This window comes from Nicotiana attenuata, unplaced genomic scaffold, assembly GCF_001879085.1.
Source record: "Nicotiana attenuata strain UT unplaced genomic scaffold, NIATTr2, whole genome shotgun sequence".
In the NCBI taxonomy this organism is placed as follows: Eukaryota; Viridiplantae; Streptophyta; class Magnoliopsida; order Solanales; family Solanaceae; genus Nicotiana; species Nicotiana attenuata.
In genome coordinates, this window is record NW_017671568.1 from 131,163 (window position 1) to 145,491 (window position 14,329).

The following is a 14,329-nucleotide window of genomic DNA, read 5'->3' on the forward strand; positions in this document are numbered from 1 at the left end:
GTGACTATAATGCCATCAGATCAGGAGAAGACAGACAAATTGGCAATCATGTAGAAGAAATATAGATTAGAGACTTTAATTAATTCATCTAGGACACTGGCCTGACAGAAATAAAGACTAGTGGGAGAAACTTTACACGGACTAATGGGCACACCTATAGCAAGATTGATAGATCTTTGATTAATGCTGAGTGGATACTAACTATGCCACACCTAGAAGTATGGGTTATAGATCCATCTTGCTCTGATCATTCCCCACTGAGCATAACACTGGAAGAGGATGAAGATCACACTCCTAAACCATTCAAATTTCTACACCATAATTAGCAGATCATAAAGACTTTATGACATTAGTAAGTGCAGCATGGGAGAGGTAAACTGAGTAGAATACTATGAAGGATACATGGAAGAAATTGAAAAGAGTGAACCAAGTTATGACGACTCTAAATAATACTGAGTATAATGCAATTGGCAATCGAATAAAACATTGCAGACAACAACTATGTGATATGTAAGAACAAATGAAGGACCATGGGCAACCAGAGGCTATGGTAGCAGCAGAGAAAGACATGAAGATACAATTGGAGAAATGGCTAGTGGTAGAGGAAAGTATTATGAAGCAGAAATCAAGAGTAAAGTGGCTGAAGCTAGGAGATGCTAATACAACATACTTCTTTGCAAACATGAAGAGAAGATATACTCAAAACAATATTAGGAGATTAATAAAGGGCAATGGGGATATAATGCAAACAAAGCAAGGAATTGAGGAGCAAGTGATAGGGTTCTATCAGCGGTTATCAGGATCCTCAACTGCAAAACTGACTGTTATTAATCTAATAGTAATGAGGGATGGACCATTGGTGAATAGGGTGCAACAATTACATTTGGTGGCAGAGGTATCTAAAGAGGAAATTTACCATTCTCTGACAGGAATCAGTGACAATAAAGCTCCTGGTTGTGATGGCTTCAATACATTATTTTTTAAGAGAGCTTGACCTGTGATAGGTGATATAGTTACAAATGCTGTGATGGAGTTCTTTTCAAGCTCAAATATGTACCAGCCTATAAACTGTACAACAGTTACTCGTGTGCCTAAGGCGAGAAATCCCTCCAAAATTACTCAATATAGGCCAATATCAAGTTGTACATTACTATACAAGATTATATCTAAATCGCTAATAAATAGGCTACAAAGAGTTATGGATGGATTGGTGGATAGGAATAAGTTAGCTTTTGTGCCTGGTAGGCTGATAAATGATAACATAATTCTCAGCCATGAACTAGTAAAAGGGTATGGCAGGAAAGGTGTATCCCCTAGATGCATGATGAAAGTAGACATGAAGAAGGCTTATGACTGTTGAATGGGGATACCTAGAGCAGGTGTTGACAAGTTTGCAGCTCCCAGGGAAGTTTGTGAAATGGATTATGAGGTGTGTGACAACAGTCTCATATTCCATAATCATTAATGGGCAGCCTACAACACCATTTCAGGCAAAGAAAGGCTTGAGACAGGGAGACCCCCTGTCTCTTTATCTATTTGTGCTGGCTATGGAATACTTGACCATGCTACTGAAAACACTCATAAGGGATCCTAATTTCAATTACCATCCTAAGTGTGCCAAAATGAGCATAGTTCAGCTAAGCTTTGCTGATGATCTACTACTTTTCTGTAGAGGAGATACCATATCTGTGCAATTGTTGTGTAAGTGCTTCCAGGATTTCTCAAAGGCTTTAGGATTAATTGCTAATGCTGGCAAAAGCTCTATTTTCTTTGGTGGAGTAAATGCTGACATGCAACAGGAGATATTGCAATTTTTCCGCTTTTCAAAAGGGACATTACCAGTTAGATACTTGGGAGTGCCACTAAGTGCCAAACGACTATCATTAGTTCAATGCCAGCCTCTCATTGAGAAGATGTTATGGAGAATCCAGTCTTGGATTTCAAGGTTTCTGTCATATGTAGGGAGAATACAACTCATTAAAAGTGTTCTCTTTTCTATTCAAGTATTCTGGTCCCAGGTTTTTCTGCTGTCAAAGAAACTGATCCAACTTATTGAAAGTGTGTGTCGAAGATTCCTATGGACTGGAGGGGTGGAGGTATCAAAGAAGCACTACTGGCGTGGGACAAACTATGGCAACCTAAAGCAACAAGTGGTTTGAACTTACTTGATGTAGAGACATTGAATAGCTGTTTGCAAACTCCTATGAAATTTATGCAAGAAAAAGGACAAGATGTGGGTGCAATGGATTCACATTTACTATAAGAAGCATAACTCATTGTGGAGTGCTGAACCAAAGCAAGCCTCTTGGATTGTGCAAACATACTGAAAGCTAAGAACTACTTTGAGGAAGCTGGATATGTAGACGAAGATGTAGTGGGAATGGAAAAGTTTTCCATCAAAGCCAGGTATATGCAGCTTAGAGGAGACTTTTCTAAAGTGTCATGGAGGAAACTGGTGTGCAATAATGCTGGGTTGCCTACTATATCTGGCTGCTCATAGACGACTATTAACTAAGGATAGATTGAGGGGATGGGGCTGTTTAGAAGATACGACTTGCTCACTCTGCAATACAGAAGAAGAATCCATTGATCATCTCTTCTATAATTGTTCTTATTCATCACGAGTGTGTACAACACTGTTACAGTGGCAAAGGATACATAGACAGGTGATGCCATGGGCAAATGAGATAGCATGGGCTGAGAGACATTACAAGGGAAAGAACACAAAAGTTGAAGTATACAGGTTAACACTTGCAGGCTGCTTGTATGGCAGAATCTTTCAAGCAAAGCAATGATCAGCAGCGATACTTAGTAGACTAATAACACAAGATGTGCATGGTCGATGAGCTTCTAAGCTGAGGCTACAGAGAAGATTGATGGATCTTAACTACTATCCTACTGTTCAATTAGATAGTTAAATAGTACTCCATCCGATTCAATTTACGTAAATCTATTTGACTGGGCATGAAGTTTAAGAAAAGAGAGAAGACTTTTGAACTTGTTGTGTAAAATGAGGCACATATATTTTGTGTGGCGATAAATCATTGTATAAAGGTATATCGTTTCCAAATAAGGAAATAAGTCATTCTTTTTTGCTCGGACTAAAAAGGAAATAGGTTAACATAAATTGAAACATAGGGAATAGTATAGCAGTTAGTAATAAGGAAGGTTAGTTGAATAGCTGAATCTAGGGCTTTTGTCCATATCAGGCTTGGACACAACAATATGTAAATATTACTGGTAAACAAAATTTTAATTACCAAAAAAAAAATATTTTCATTTACAAAGACAAGTATAGAGAGAGATTGATATATTATTCAATTTCAAACTGATGTACATAATGAACTGAAAACTCCTCTATTTATAGAAGAAATGAAGCAGCTGCGAGGCTTTTCAGGAAGCAGCTGTGAGGTTTTTCTTGAGTCCCTTGTAAGTTGTCTGCATGAGCTGCTCGCAACCTGCTTGTTTAATAAGAAGCTGCTGCAAATTATTTCATTGAGTTGCTTGCAACCTGCTTGCATCGACTGCTTGTAGATAAAATTCAACAGAGTACTATATAGATAATCTTCTTCAGGAAGATTATCTATAGCGGAGTAATAAATGAACATCCACAACATAATAGTTTCATAACACTCCCCCTTGGATGTTCATTAAAAGATAATGTGCCTCGTTAAAATAACACATATTTAGTAATACGCATTTCTAACTGCCTCACTAAACCTTATAAGAAAAACCCTATGGGAAAAATCTTAGTAAGGGAAAAAGAGTACAACGCGTATTTCACTCCCCCTGATGAAAACCTTATTTCAAATATTTGAGCATCCGCATTCCAATCGTGTATACCATCTTTTCAAAAGTTGAAGTTGGCAAAGATTTAGCGAACAAATCTGCCGGATTGTCATTTGAACAGATTTGTTGTACATCAATGTCACCATTTTTCTGAAGATCATGTGTGTAGAATAATTTGGTGAAATGTACTTCATACTATCTCCTTTTATAAATCCGCCCTTTAATTAGGCCATGCATGCAACATTGTCTTCATATAAAATTGTGGATCTTTTTGCACATTCCAAACAACATTTTTCTTGAGTAAAATGAATCACTGATCTCAACCATATACATTCACTACTTGCTTCATGAATAGCTATTATCTCAACATTGAAGAAGTAGCAACAATAGGTTGCTTTTTGGAGCGCCATGATATGACATTACCTCCATATGTAAACACGTATCTAATTTGAGATCGAGCTTTATGGGGATCAGATAAATAACATGCATCTGCAATAACTAACAAAATCTGCACTACATTTGTTAGCATAAAAAAAACCATATCAAGAGTTCCCTTTAAATATCGCAAAATATGCTTAATCCCATTCCAATGTCTCGGTGTAGGAGAAGAGCTATATCTTGCTAGTAAATTAATAGAAACTGCTATGTCGAACCTTGCAGCATTAGCAAGATACATAAGTGCACTAATTGCACTGAGATAGGGTATTTCAGGACCAAGGAGTTACTCATCCTCTTCTAGAGATCGGAACGGATCCTTATTCACCTCAAGTGATTGAACACCCATTGGTGTACTTAATGGGAGAGCTTGTCCATGTAAAAGCGTTTAAAGACCCTTTCTGTATAGGCATGATGGATAAAGATCTCGTCTGCTAAATATTCAATTTGTAGACCAAGACAAAATTTTATTTTTCCAAGATCTTTCATCTCAAATCCTTTCTTAAGATATTCGATTGCCTTTTGGAGCTCTTCTGGAGTTTCAACAAGATTTATTTCATCAACATAAACAATAAGTATAATAAATTCTGATGCCATTTTCTTTATAAAATTACATGGACAAATAACATCATTTATGTAACCTTCTTTCAGCAAATATTCGTTGAGGCGATTATATCACATGCGCCCAGATTGATTTAGACCGTACAAAGATCTTTGTAATTTGATCGAGTACATTTCTCGAGACTTTGAAGTATATGCTTCAAGCATTTTAAATCCTTCAAGGATCTTCATATAGATTTAATCAAATGAGTCATATAGGTTATGACTTGCATTTAAATGGCATGACATCTTCAGGTGTCTGGACTACAGGTCCGATCCTCATAATCTTTTACAATATTGTGCACTATACTATATCAAATATATCGTCGACGATCATTTTGTATCGGTTCCTAAGCAACATAACTTGTTGAGATCTCATCACTTTCTTTATTTTCAGGTACTTGAACTTCTTCTGGAGTTTCATGAAATGTTATGTCGTGGCCTCTTCTAGAGCTCATTTCATCCTCATTATGATCATTTTGATCATTTTCTCCTATCATTTTTCAAGGATTGTTACCTTTGGAACCGACTGGTTTACTACGCTTCATGCGTGCAATAAACTTTATCCTTCAGGGACTTTAATTTAATTAGGAGCATTTGCAGCTGAAATATGATATTTAATTTTGGATCAGCAAATGCTTCTGGCATTTGGCTTGAATTATATTCTAAGTGAGGATCATATTAATGATAATTCGATTCATATAGCATATTTTTCAGCTGTTTATTCCATCCCCCAAATGTTAGAAAAACTAACATATATCCCCAATCTTCTTTGAGAAACCTATCTTTGTGCATTGTGGTAGAGAAATTAATCATATACTACACATCAAAAGTTATTAGATAGTACAAAAATTTGGTTTCTGATCCTAAACTAATTGTGAGGGGAGGACTTATCAGATATTGTTAGTCTGATGCATACAAGTGCTGATATATGCAATTTAGAAAATCTTAGACCAACACATGAAGCTTTATTCTCATAAGCAATAGTTTAGCCATTAATAGTAGGTATTCAATACTGAACCAGCTTGGATATAAACTAGCATTATCAAGATGAACTGTCTTGATTTCATAATCTGAAAGTTATGCTCTTAATTGAGAAAAGCAATTTCAAATGCCAAACTGCAGGTTGACAATAAACACACATGTAGCCATCTATATATACATTTATAAGTGGATCACATGATAGGCGAATAGGCCCATATTCACCTTTTATATATTCCAGAATTCAGGGGTCTTAGTCCCAACTTTACCTGGTATAATCAATTTATTATGAGAATAAGCAACACACGAGAATTATTCAAGAATCTTCTACTTCTTCAGTATATGTTTATCTGAATTCTCAAATAGCTCATTTAAAAATAATAAAAATAACAAATGAAAACTTCAAGTTTATCATGGCATGTGCTATGTCTTAGTAAACTTCTGGTTTACTGTGGTACAAACTTTTGCATCAGCAAATTTCTGATTTAGTATAGCTATTTTTGTATTTGTAAACTTCTAGTTTAATGTGATACATGATGTAGTACAAATTAAAGAAAACATATTCACAATTTCTTTTTTCTTGTGATAAGTTAGTATTTTATAAGTCTTTTCAGTAATTTCTTATATTGTTCTAGGTACATAGTTAGTTAACATTTTACCTCACTATTTTAATTTAGTAGGATACTATTTTAATTTTGTTTGTTATTCTTTAAAAGAAATTAAAAGAGGAAAAAGGAACGAAAAAGGGTTGCTGCCTTCTCTTCTTCAATTTCATCTTCCTTCCGTTAGTTTTACCCAGTGAACACAGCCTTTCGCTACTATCCACCTCTGTTTTCTTCCATTAAAACACACCAAAACAACCCTTTCTTCCACCAAAACCTCCAAAACTCAGCTGAAAATAACCCCCAAAACCACCAAAAATCAGCTCCTTTCTTCCACCAGAAAATACCTCAAACCAGCTGAAATCTCACCCCAAAAGTGCAGCAAAAATAGCCACCAAACAGTCCCAAAAAACAGCCCAAAAGAAGCTCCAAAACCAGCAAAAAACAGCCACCAATTCACCGATTTTGCAAGGTCGCAAGTCGCGATTTTCCGTCGAGGTTCCGTCGCCGGTTTGAAGTGCCAATCAGTAGCTTGTTTGAGTGTTTCTGTTTCTTTTGGTGCACGCTCCTTTCCATACGAAGCAAATTCAGCAACAAAGGTTCACGTTTCTTCATTCTTCTTTTGTTATTTAGCTCACTTTGTTACTCTTTTCTCATTACTCTATTTGTTCTATGAATTACAGCATGATAAAGTTAATCAGGTCATATTAAATGTTGATGTCTATGAGTTACGTTGTTTCATTTGTGTTGTAAGTAGCTAGATCTAAATGGGTTCATATTTTTGCTTCATTAATATGTTTCTGTTTTGCTTTATGAATCATTCATGTTTGAACTTGGAATAATGATATGAAAGAGTTAAGTTCAAATGTTGTTATTAGAGATTTCTCTAGTGTTAGTGTGTCATGGCAGTGAGTTGGAATTAATGAGCAATAGGCTTGAACATTGCTTAACAAGAGAATCAAAATTTGATTTATATTGCCTTTAGTCTTACTTTGAGTTTGCGTCGTAGTGTATATCTAAGAATTGAGAAGAATTGGGCTGACACAAATTTTGGTCTTTAGGCATTAGTTGGTAATGTGTTCTTTCACGTGCTGAATTGTGGGGGGTGACACCGAAAAAGGACTGCATCTGGTCCGGATGTTTAAGTCCATCGGCCCAATACAAATGAATTCATAAGTTGGCCTATCTTTAAATAAGTATTAATTCATAACATCTTCCCCATAATCCTTTATCCATAAATCATTGCCGCACAATAATCTCAAACTAGCTTAGGAATGGCATCAGAATTGGTGGAAACAAGAGTTTGGGAAATCCTCTGTTTTCGCTATTTTTTGTGTGAAAGAAGAATGAATTATGCTTGAAATTGAAGCTTTCCCTTACCGAGATGCTATTTTGCTAGAAAAGAAAAACTCTAGGCGGGAATGTGCTGTGAATTTTCAGTCATCACGTTAAGTTTTTGGTGAAATCAACAAGTTTTCCTTTGTCTCTTAGAATCTCGAATTTATGGAGAATTGTGATTGAACTTGAATTGAATTGGATTGGTAAATTGATTCGGCTTAAAATTTGATTTTGAATTATGATTTGTGAATCATTATTAAGAAAAATTGTGATTTGTGAACTGAATTGAATTTTACTATAGATTGATACTATAGATTGTTTTCACTATACAAAAACTCGTTCGAACGATAGTGAAGTAAATTATGTTCGGAATGATAGTTTGATACTAATAAATTGTTATTCTGCAATTGTTTTTTTATTTATATTTAACTTATATTGTTCGGTTTTACGTTGTTATGACTGGCAAGTTTCTGTGGTTTAGTGGACCTCAATTCCTGTGTCCACCATTTCTATTAATATATATGTCTTTGGTTTTTGTTTTTGTACTGATGGTTTTATATCTTATTCTTGAATGTTTTAGGAAAAGGAAATGTCTTCGCTTACAATATGGAGCTAACATGGGTTTATTCATAAACTAAATTGGAGAAGCTATCATGGCAATTCTTGAATAAGTATCTGAATAACATATAATGGCTAGTTTCTGAAATTTCTGCACTGCCCATTTGAAGGTATGCTGAAAAGGCCGAAACTTTTGATTCACATACGTGAAGAGCTAGGAACTCTGTATAAGAACCCTTCTTTTGCATTTTGTACTAGTATGACTGATGACAAGTGTGGTAACACTAAAGGCAGTGGTGGGTCGGAGTCCGAGAATGAATGGGAAATATTGCTTAAGCCTTTTAACCTCAAGCAACTCCGAAGATCACTTAATAAAATTACCCCGTATCAGCTCAATAAATTATTGGCACTGCCTTTGGATGTACCAACATCGATGAAGCTATTCCAGTGGGCCGGTAGCCAGACGAGCTACTGCCACTCATTTGATGTCTACTATACTTTGATTGACAAACTTGGGGCTGCCAAGGAATTTAAGATTATAGATAGATTGTTATTACAGATGAAAGATGAAGGGGTAGTTTTCAAAGAGTCCCTCTTTATTGTGATAATGAAGCATTATGGAAGAGCTGGTTTACCAGGGCAGGCAACTAGAATACTATTGGATATGTGGAATACTTTCTCTTGTGAACCCACATTTAAGTCATACAATCAAGTATTGGATATTCTGTTGGCTGAAAATTGTCCAAAAGTTGCTCCGAATGTGTTTTATGAAATGTTAGGGAAAGGTATTTCTCCTTCTGTATTCACTTTTTCTCGAGTGATACAAGCATTATGTATAGTCAATGAGGTAGACTCTGCTTGTTCACTTCTTAGAGACATGACAAAACATGGGTGTGTACCAAATTCAGTGATTTACCAGATTCTTATTCGTGCACTTTCAAAGTCTGATAGGGTAAATGATGCATTGAAACTTTTGGAGGAGATGTTTCTTATGGGTTGCATACCCGACATCAATACTTTCAATGATATTATCCATGGGCTTTGTCGAGCTGATAGGATTCATGAGGCTGCAAAACTGGTGGATCGGATGCTTCTCCGAGGTTTCACCCCCGATGCTATAACTTATGGCTTTCTGATGCATGCTTTATGTCGAACAGGGCGAGTTGATGAAGCAAGGGTTCTTCTCAACAAAGCACCTGAACAGAATAATATCATCTTTAATATGTTGATTAATGGCTATGTGACTAATGGGCGGTTTGATGAAGCAAAAACCATTCTGAATGAGCACATGTTGATTAAAGGTTATCAACCAGATGTTTATACATACAACATTCTGATTCGAGGTCTTTGCAAGAAGGGATCTTTGTCTTCGGCTCATGAAGTTGTAAAAGAAATGTCATCCAAAGGTTGCCAGCCCAATGTGATCACGTACGCAACCTTGATTGATGGCTTCTCCAAGGCTGGCCGTCTACAGGAAGCTTATGACCTTGTTACTGAGATGTCAGCAAAAGGTCTCAGCCTAAATATAGTGGGTTTTAACTCTCTTATATCAGCTTTGTGTAAACAAGGAATGATTCAACAGGCATTAGAAATTTTTGGTGATATGTCAAGCAAAGGATGTAAACCAGACATTTTCACATTCAATGCTTTGATTTCAGGTTTTTGCAAGGTAGACATGATGGGTGAAGCATTGGGGTTGTATAGAGATATGTTCCTTGAGGGAGTTATTGCCAATACAGTTACCTACAACACATTGATTCATGCTTTCTTGAGGAAAGGTAAAACCCAAGAGGCGCTTAAGCTTGTGAATGATATGTTATTCAGAGGATGTCCCCTTGATGAAATCACATACAATGGCCTCGTAAAAGCACTTTGCAATGATGGAGCAATTGAGAGAGCAGTTGGACTTTTTGAAGAAATGCTGACAAAGGGAATAAAACCTAATCATGTAACATGCAACATCTTGGTCAACGGCTTTTGTAGAATAGGGAAGGTTCAAAATGCCCTTGAGTTTCTGAGAGACATGGTACATCGTGGATTGACACCTGATATAGTCACGTATAACAGTCTAATAAATGGCTTTTGTAACAATGGTCGAATTCGAGAAGCTCACAACCTCTTCGAAAAATTAGAAGTTGAAGGAGTTTGTGCTGATACTTTCACTTATAACACCTTGATTTCTTCCTTTTGTAAAATGCACATGCTTGATGATGCTTATACCCTGCTTACTAGAGGCATAGCTGTTGGTTTCATTCCCAATAATGTCACATGGTACATACTCGTGAGAAATTTTGTTCGAAAGAGTTATGAGTCAGTAACGAGTTAGGTTTGTCAATATGAGCAAGAATCGACAGGTGGCTAGGCATCTCTAATACTGGTGCTGAAATAAACAGTCACCAGAATATCCCCAGACAGTGCATTTCTGTATTACTTTCTGCAGGATGGAGGTGTATTATGCATAAAGTTTGACTTCATTTTTGCTGTGTTGTGCACTTCCAAATCTGGGAAGTTCACCAAACAGTGCATGAGGTCGAATGTGTCACCAAGTTGTGTGAACAACAGCTTGAACCTTGAAGCATCTTTCGTCATTGAGAATCCATACTATCTGCTCTCGTCTTCTCTCTCCCCAGGTACCTTCTCTTCTATCCCAAGGTCAAATAGCAAATACGAGTCCCTCGTGGAAGATTCTTAAATGTTGAGGTGACTCTCCCTATCTTATATAAATTTGTTTCTAGTTGCTTTATATTTGAACTTATACCTTGCTTCCAAAAGTACTTTGTGTAGTTTCTTTGTCATTGCAATTGTTGAATTTGATTCTTTCTGCTTTTTTCTTGTGAACTTTGTCTTGGATGTCGTAAAATCATCTCCAGGCAAATGGGATGGACAAGACTCTCCTTGTTCTCCCTCTCTTGTGGTGCTGCATTGTTGCACTTGTTGGTGTTATGCATTGATATGAACTTGAAGCAGGCTTTAAAAAAAGATTTTTTATCCAGATTTTCCTTTGCACCAAATCATATTTAGTATTGTGAATTCTCTGTGGTTATTGAGTTTCTAAGTTTGGATTCAAACAACTGAATTTCTTTTTTCCCTATCCTTTGGACAGTCAACTGACAAGTAACCTGTAGATTTACTCCGTTACTGCCTTAGACTAATATTTGATAGGTCTTTGTGACTACACATTTTGACTACTTAATAATTTCATCACTCACATAAGCTGTTGAAGTTGGGATGTTTCACAAACATGGGATACCAATAAATGGTAAACTTTGTAGCTTTCAGTTGGGATGTCTCAGACTATCCATGCAATAACAAAATTATAGATACACTAGCTACCCCCACGTGCCTGCACTTTCATCTAGAATGAGCCTTGTGGGCAGAAAGTTCCTTACTTCTTTCAATGGATGTCCTTAGAATAGTTTCCCTGCCCATTGTTTTTGTTGCGCCTCTTAGCAAATGTTAACAAAGTTCTTTCGTTACCCCCAGGGTTGGCTTCAAGCCTTAGGAATGAAAAAATTTCAGGTAGGGAGCACATCCTCCTTTAATGGGCCTTATACGGCGTGAATTCGGATTAGTCCGGGCTCCAATACAAGTACCGGATACTGTGTATGAAACCAATATTTGATTTGTACTTCAGTTTTGATGCCATTCCTATCACAGGGAGTAAAAGCCTAGTAAAATTATGTTTCTTTTAGATTAATTTACTATGATGTAATAAATATTTTTACTTCTCAATTATATTTTAGGTAGACTAATTATTGGGTATGTGCGAACAAAGTCCCACATGAAAAGTACAAAAAAAAATGAATTACTTATAAGATGTTGGATAATATTAGTTGTGTGATGCTTTTAGGGAAAAAAACATACAGTCTTGACCTAAGGTGCATTATACCACACTATGTTAAAAATATCTTAAGGCCGATTTAGCCTAACACTAATGACCACTGTCCAATAGTTGCAGCACTGCTAGGTGCTATCTCATATGAGGGTCTACAACGTTTTTTCTGCCTGACCCTAATGTTTCCATCAATTTTATAAGTTCATTCTTAAACTTTCTTGCTTGTGTCTTGATGATCTTCACACTTCGTGTCAAAAAAAGGAAAGGCAAAAAGATAGCACAATTTGTTTGCGTTGTTAGCTCATAAAGCAACACTCCCGATTTTCTTTAATACAGTTTATTTGGCTGCTGTATTACAGGTTCTTCTTCCTGGATGATATCACTGGATTTGAGATCACCTATCTTTTGGAGGTAAATATATATCATTCCCTTGCCTGGTTCTTCTCTTTTTCTCCTAGTCAAAGTGATTAAGTGCAGAATATTCTGCAGTAGCTTAGTCAAAAAGTTGCGAATGTTCATTAGCTTTAGCAAAGCGGCAGGAAGTTAGGAAGATCTCAAAGCATGTGATAATACTAACGTGGAAGGTCATTCTGGACGGATTGATATAGCTTAGGAGAATTAATGTCTTTGAATAGATTAATCGAGGCAATATATGGTAAGTTAGGAGTTCAAACTAGTTTCTCAAAAGGATTCGAAGAACCAGTGGTGTTGGTATTTGGTAACTACGCCTAATCTTTATGAGAGGAGTTAACAATTACTACTACTCTTGTGCAAAGTCTGCATATGTGATGGCATACTTGTATTCATTTTAATGACCTTAGGTTTCTTCCATATGATCACAGTTGATCTCCATTGTTCTGCACTAACCAATTTTCGTATTTTTGTCACCGTTGCATATGCATGCAAAGGAAAATGAAATATGCATTCTATGACCTGTCTACAGGTTGCCAATTCAGATGTCATATGTGTGTGTGAAACACAATGCCATATTGTGTCAAGCCTTTTTAGTGACAGAAAACTCATTGGCACATGTTGGAAACTAGAAATTCTGGACTAGTTCTAGTCTAGAATTCAACTGGTTCCTTGTCCATTAGTTCTTAGTCTGTCTATGATTGTTTGTGCTTGTCTTAATGGTTCTTTGCCATTCCTGGAAATAATTGACTCTGATCCCTTTTCTTTCTCTCCAAAACTAAAAGATACACTGTGGTTCACATATTTGCAGCTTCCAGAGCCATTCAGTTTCATTTTCACGTGGTTCGCTGCTTTGCCCTTCATATTGTGGCTATCCTTTACAATTACAAACGCTATCATTAAAGGTTTCTGATCTTGAAGGTATAAGTTCATAAGCTTTTTCTATGATGATGTTAAGGTTGTATCTATTTGAAACTAATGCATGATAAGCTTAAATTTTAGGGCCCCTGTCCGAACTGTGGAACAGAAAACACTTCCTTCTTTGGTACCATATTATCTGTGTCTAGTGGAGGTAACACCAACAAAGTGAAATGCGCAAAGTAAGTCCAAAATTGTCTTTTAAGGAACCTTATCAACATTCTCTACTTTATCTATATCTCCATAGTCTAACCATTGCTATAATCTTTTTCAGTTGTGGTACGGATATGGTCTATGATTCAGGCGCATGCTTAATCACATTGCCGGAAGGAAGTAGTCCATGAGTCTACCTACCTATACTCTTTTATTGTTACTTAAGGACGATAACATAAGATGATTATTTTTTAACAGCAAACAAGTTATCATCTATATATGTTCTAGCCATGTCTTTATTCAAACCATTTAGCTTATTTGCTTTTCTGCATTGAGAACTTAACAGTTTGAGACGGAGTATAAGACGCAACGCCAAATCCAAAAATCATATAGATGTAAAGAAGCTGACCCTTCATTGCTCTATTGTCCTCCGAGAGGACTGTTAATGGCCAGTTTGCAAGACGGCCTGCAGATGAGAGTAGACTTTTGGTTGCAAAGTTCTTTCCTGACATCAGATTTAAGAAACTTAACTATTTACCCTCTGTTGATTAGGACCAGAATAAGTTGAGTAGCAGTAGATCTTGTTTTGTCAACAAAATTGTGCTTCCACTGTTCTAACTTCGAAAAAAGAATCTAAAGGTTAAGAAGTAGTACTTTCACATAACATGCATACTACTTGAAAAGTTTCACCAATTCTGGACCTTTACTG

General features: G+C 36.4%; 1 protein-coding gene across 2 annotated transcripts; it reads left to right on the forward strand.

Moving 5' to 3' along the window:
• The first annotated feature begins 6,532 nt into the window (after positions 1-6,532).
• On the forward strand, positions 6,533-13,937 carry LOC109209036 (pentatricopeptide repeat-containing protein At5g64320, mitochondrial). Of its 2 annotated transcripts, none has more exons than XM_019372201.1 (6): positions 6,533-7,006; positions 8,326-11,003; positions 12,498-12,549; positions 13,361-13,470; positions 13,552-13,649; positions 13,742-13,937. In XM_019372201.1, exon 2 carries the CDS (start codon positions 8,476-8,478, stop codon positions 10,627-10,629), a length of 2,154 nt encoding a protein of 717 aa, XP_019227746.1. In that variant the 5' UTR covers positions 6,533-7,006; positions 8,326-8,475; the 3' UTR covers positions 10,630-11,003; positions 12,498-12,549; positions 13,361-13,470; positions 13,552-13,649; positions 13,742-13,937. The 2 variants fall into 2 exon arrangements, with proteins under 2 accessions (XP_019227746.1, XP_019227745.1); XM_019372200.1 differs by having other exon boundaries at positions 8,326-10,933.
• Positions 13,938-14,329: the final 392 nt, after the last annotated feature.

Bases quoted from the DNA above. Each gene is read 5' to 3' on its own strand.
- LOC109209036 (XM_019372201.1), top strand. From the start codon at position 8,476: ATGCTGAAAAGGCCGAAACTTTTGATTCACATACGTGAAGAGCTAGGA.